General features: G+C 43.3%; 1 protein-coding gene across 1 annotated transcript; it reads right to left on the bottom strand.

Moving 5' to 3' along the window:
* Nucleotides 1–443: 443 nt before the first annotated feature.
* Nucleotides 444–2,760, bottom strand: KCNF1 (potassium voltage-gated channel modifier subfamily F member 1). The gene has a single exon (XM_009909480.2). It carries the CDS (start codon nt 2,586–2,588, stop codon nt 1,125–1,127), a length of 1,464 nt encoding a protein of 487 aa, XP_009907782.1. The 5' UTR covers nt 2,589–2,760; the 3' UTR covers nt 444–1,124.
* Between the last annotated feature and the right edge of the window lie 2,421 nt (nt 2,761–5,181).

Genomic DNA, 5,181 nt, shown 5'->3' with positions numbered 1-5,181 from the left:
AGCGGAGTAGCTACATAGTGGCATTGATTAATATGCTGATTAATTAATAAGATACCAATTAGTGCTTACTACCTCTGTAAAATAACATTTACAAAACCATGCAGTTATTGCAGGGATAGGATGTGCTCTCTAAAATCAAACACCCAGTGATATATTCATTCAGATAGATATTTTTACTATAAAGCAATTGGAGATTATACTATTCTTATTGAAACTTTCTCCATATTTACTTTCAAAGAGTTAAAGTATCTTATTTAGGAGCACTCAGCTGAACTCCCCTAAAAAAAACATCTCTTGCTTCAACAATGAATAAAAAAAAATATCATGAGCCAACTTACAGTTTTTAGAATCACTTCCTTATAAATCATTCCTGAAAGATCCCCACATATGTAAATTATTATGTTGTAGTCAAATGCTAGAACAAATACCATTCTTAACTCCTCTTCTTCATCTTTGCCCAAAAAAAAAGTAGCCCAATAAAGTTCATGTCCCATTGAAATTTATAATACTTCTGGAAAGAGGAACAGATAGCTGTCCAAAGCATTGAGCCTGAATTACACTTTAGAGAAACAAAGCCATTCATTGAGCCCAGTATTCTGCAGACAGTGTATATTCACACTTTCTGTAGCTCTAGGGTGAAACTGCTCATAATGTTTTACAGTAAACCTGAACCTAATATGAATGAGAGGCTGCTTTAATTATTTTGGGAGCAATTCTCCCAGCTGCAAAGGCATTGAAGACAGCCTAGAGGACACAATCTGTGTGATGCTGCGCTTTATTGTCACAGGTACAGAGTTCTGATGTGGCAATGCTGCACATTCAAATCATCAACTAGTTACCCACCGGCAAGGACTTTTCAGTCTCCAGAATGGTTACAAATGGGTTTTGTCAGAACACACTTATTATAAGCAGTCTGATCTCAATAGAGTCCTACTATTTTATTTTGAGTAATAGCAGCAAAGTCTTACCAACTGTTGATGGAGATACCAGGGGGTTAATATATATTCATGTTGGAAAAGCAAAGCAGAGCTCCCTCCCAACTTTAACAGATCCCTCCAGTCTTTTCCATAGTTGATTGTCAGGTTGTCCCAATCAATAGCTTAGCACTGACAGCAGCTCACAGTTTATTTGCAGCTTTGAAGCCTGGTCCTATACTGTTTCTCTTCTGACAGGAGATGAATAAAGGTGTCACTGTGGGAGACTTTTAGCCGGCTGCTATGAAAAGGAGCCTCCTTGCCTTCCCTTGCAAGATCCTCTAGTTCATTCTTGGAGTTTGTGGCTTTCCCATCAGCTGAGTTCAGCTCCATCAGCTCTAATTCATGCTTGGCAGCTGTTTCTAAAACTCTCTGTTTGTTATAGTATCTGACAAAGTTGTTAATTATGGGATGGATGGGAAGGGCAATCGCTATCACTCCACACAGAAAACTGATGGCAGCATTCAGTTTTCCTAGTGTTGTTTTAGGGTATATATCTCCGTATCCAACCGTGGTCATGGTAATGATTGCCCACCAAAATGACTGAGGGATGCTTTTAAATAAAGTTTCGGGGTGGCTTTGCTCCATGGTATAACCCAGGGCAGAAAAGACAAAGATACCAACAGCTAAATACATGAGGAGCAGCCCAAGCTCCTTAAAGCTGCGTTTCAGGGCATAGGTTAGAGTCTGGAGCCCTGAGGAGTGCCGTGCAAGCTTGAAAATCCTCGCGATCCTCATGATGCGCAGCGCCTGGACCGCCTGCTGGACATTGCTCAGCTCCATGAGCTTGGCTCCCAAGTGGGTCAAGGTCAGGCTGACATAGAATGGAAGTATTGCTAGCACGTCAACAATGTTCATGAAAGACAAGACAAAGTGGAGTTTGTTGGGAGAGGAGATTAGCCTGAGCACATACTCCATGGTAAACCAGACTATACAGGCTGTCTCTATGCTGTCCAGAGTTGGGTGCTCCATACGGTTCCCCTCCGCGTCTACAATCTGCAGGTCTGGGATGGTCCCCACGCACATCACAATGGAGGAGATCAAAATAAACAGAAAGGACAGAACAGCAATCACCCGAGCTGGGTAGGATGATTCTGGCTTCTCCAGAAATTTCCAGATGTATTTTTGGCACCTTTTCCCCCGACTTTCTGAGGCATCTACTCCCAGGTCATCCAGAATCAGTTGCACTCTTCGGGCTATTTCTTCCAGTTCCTCCCTTTTTTCACTTAGATGAGTTTTGCAGCAGTCATCCAAAAATTTTAGATCCACTTTCCAAAATTCCATTTCATTCTTGAAACATATGGGGCATATTCCTTTCTTCATGTGAATTTCCCCAAAGTAGTACACGTCAACAATGCATTTGAAAGCATCTGGATCTCTGTCAAAGTAAAACTCTCTTTTTCCAGGATCATAGTCATCACAGAGTGAGAATATGCTATCATATCCCCCCGATAAACAGTTGATCAGCTCTGCCAGTCGTGTTTCTGGGTACTGATTCAGGTTGTCTCCATAGAACACCTGCCTTACCCCACCAACATTGACTACGATCTCCGTTTCTTCGTTTTTTTCTGATCCATCGCTCTCCACATCTGGGAAACTGGAGTCGCCTGCCATTTCAACTGTATTGAATTGTATTTGCTTTGCAGCCTGTTTGGTTTCAAAGCTTTGTGGGTTTAATTCTTCATGAAAACAAATCAGCACCAAGTCAGCTCTGCTGCAACTGTTACCAAACTGACCCGTAGTTGTGGTGGGAAAGGTTACAGAAATAAACCTCTGCGGTCAGGAAAGCCTGCTGAGGTCTGCAACAAGCTGCAGGGAAAAGACAAGTCACCAGGCTGCTGTGCCTGCAAGCTGGATGTTAGAAAGCTCCAGCAGATTTGAAAGAGAAGAAACCATTTCATAAAACTCACCCCTCTGCTCAGTGCTTGAGAGTCTTTTCAGGTCCCATTCTCTCTCTGAAAGTGGTATTTATTCACAGGTTGGAAGCCACGGCAGAGAAATAAATCCTGTGCTCTGATTAATGCAACGTGCAGTGAGTGACAGTTCTCAGAGAGACAATCGGCAGGGTGAGCCCACAGAAAACTGTTGCGGTTTCTCTCTTCGATTCCACAGATCTCCCTAGAAAGCCGCTATTGAATTTTGTCTCGCTCTCCGTTTTCTCTTTACTTTAAGGTCTTCCAGAGTTTATCTGCTGACTCTTACACGTCGCCAGCCGGTGCAAGCGTGCAGAGGAGAAACTTGTGCTTGCTTTGCCTTTGCTGTTTCCCAACACAATAGGGAGCCCAGGCTGCGAGGAGTCCTTTCCAAACTCTACCCTCTTCTGGCGAAACCCAGCAAAACATCAGCTACGGAGAAAACGCAGTTCAGCTATTTATACTCCTGACTAGCTGTACAAAGCTGTGTTTCTACACCGCTGTATGCACTTGAACGAGTCTTTTAAAACAGCTTTTTAAATCAAATCTGAAACATAACTGCGAATAAAGTCATTCAGAGCTGCAGAAAGACGTGGAGCATTTTCTTGTGTTGGCAGAAGCTAGAGGGAAAATACTGCGTGTTGGAATATATGATATAAATCTTGCTCTCAGCAGGGCTCGAGCAAATCTAGAATAACTATCTATCAGGACAATGAGTTACTGTAGATTTGAACTGGTGTCAGTGAGAACCAAGCAGAGACCATGAAGTTCACACCGCAGCTCTTTCCCTGCTCTCTGCACACCTTCCCGTGGGCTCTGCGTCCTTAGTTTTAGTCACTAGTTTTTGATCTGTTGTCAACTGACAGTGATTAGGGTGTGAGTAATTTACATCTATGATGATTTCTCAGTGAAATCTACTTACCAGCAGTAGTGTTTTGTACTGCATCCACAAGCAGAAATAGAAAAACAAGCATTGCCTTTTAAATTTGTTCCCTCCAAATTCCAGAATTTGATGGACATTTATTCCCTAGACCCTTACAGGCAGGAAGACCTATCACCCTGCTCTTATATTCTTAAATCTGATGATGCAGTTCATTTTAGTGAGTCCTGAGGGCTCTGATCCAGCAAAACCCACAGTTAATAAGATGACAGTTGCATCCTGGGCTGCATCAAAAGAAGCGTGTCAACAGCTCAAAAGAGATGATTCTGCCACTCTGCTCTGCTTCATGATACCTCACCTGGAGTGCTGTGTCCAGTTCTGGGGCTCTGGGGCTCTCAACACAAGGACATGGACCTGGTGGAGAGGGTCCAGAGGAGGGCCACAAAAGTAACTCAAGCACCTCTCCTACAAAGACAGGCTAAGAGAGTTGGAGTTGTTCATCCTGGAGAAGAGAAGGCTCTAGGCACACCTTATAGTCACCTTCCAGCACCTGAGAGGGGCCTACAAGAAAGCTGAGGAGGGACTATTGACAAAGGCATGTAACAATAAGACAGGGGGCAATGGTTTTATACTAGAAAAGGGTAGATTCAGATTGGACTTCAGGAAGAAATTCTTTACTATGAGGATGGTGGAATGCTGGAATAGGTTGCCCGGGGAGATGGTAGAGGCCCCATCCCTGGAGACATTCGAGGTCAGGCTTGATGGGGCTCTGAGCAATCTAATTTAGTCAGAGATGCTCCTGCTTACTGCAGAGAAATTGGACTAAATGGCTTGTAAAGGTCTGCTTCTGACCACAGCAGAATGATCTATACCAGCAGATTTTGATCTCTTCCAACTTACTGGCTTCTGAAAGGCTTCTAAGTGGAATAGAAAGGGCAAATCCAACTGATAGTTTGCTCCTCTAGGCTTGTGTCCATCCTGGAAAAAGGGAAGATCTGTGTTGTGCCCATTGTCATAGTGCCTGTGTCACACAGCAGTGGGGACCCCAATGAGTACACTGTGCTCCATTTCTACTCCCTTGACAGAAGCTTATGGGGCATTGGTAACAGGTTGTGCACCAGACCTCATCTTGACATGGAGTATGCACATAGCCTCACATATCTTATAAATATTCCTTGGAGGTAGTCCATGATGCTTGAGACTGCATGAGCCATGAGTTAAAATCACTGATCCAGCTCCTTCCAATGACCTTCCTTGTACCTGATTGCTTGCATGATTGAGAACAGTGAAAATATGAAAGAGGTGAATTCATAATAGAGGAAGACTTGCAAGAAATGTGTGAAGCAGAGGAACATAATCCTTTGTCTGTCACACACACACACAAATTTATGATGCAAAAACTGAAACCAAGGGA

The sequence above is a fragment of the Dryobates pubescens genome, chromosome 3, assembly GCF_014839835.1.
Source record: "Dryobates pubescens isolate bDryPub1 chromosome 3, bDryPub1.pri, whole genome shotgun sequence".
Taxonomy (NCBI): domain Eukaryota; kingdom Metazoa; phylum Chordata; class Aves; order Piciformes; family Picidae; genus Dryobates; species Dryobates pubescens.
The sequence above is the reverse complement of the archived record's forward strand: the minus strand, read 5'-3'. Positions and strand labels throughout refer to the sequence as shown.

Coding starts and splice junctions, on each gene's coding strand:
- KCNF1 (XM_009909480.2), bottom strand. CDS start 2,588: ATGGCAGGCGACTCCAGTTTCCCAGATGTGGAGAGCGATGGATCAGAA.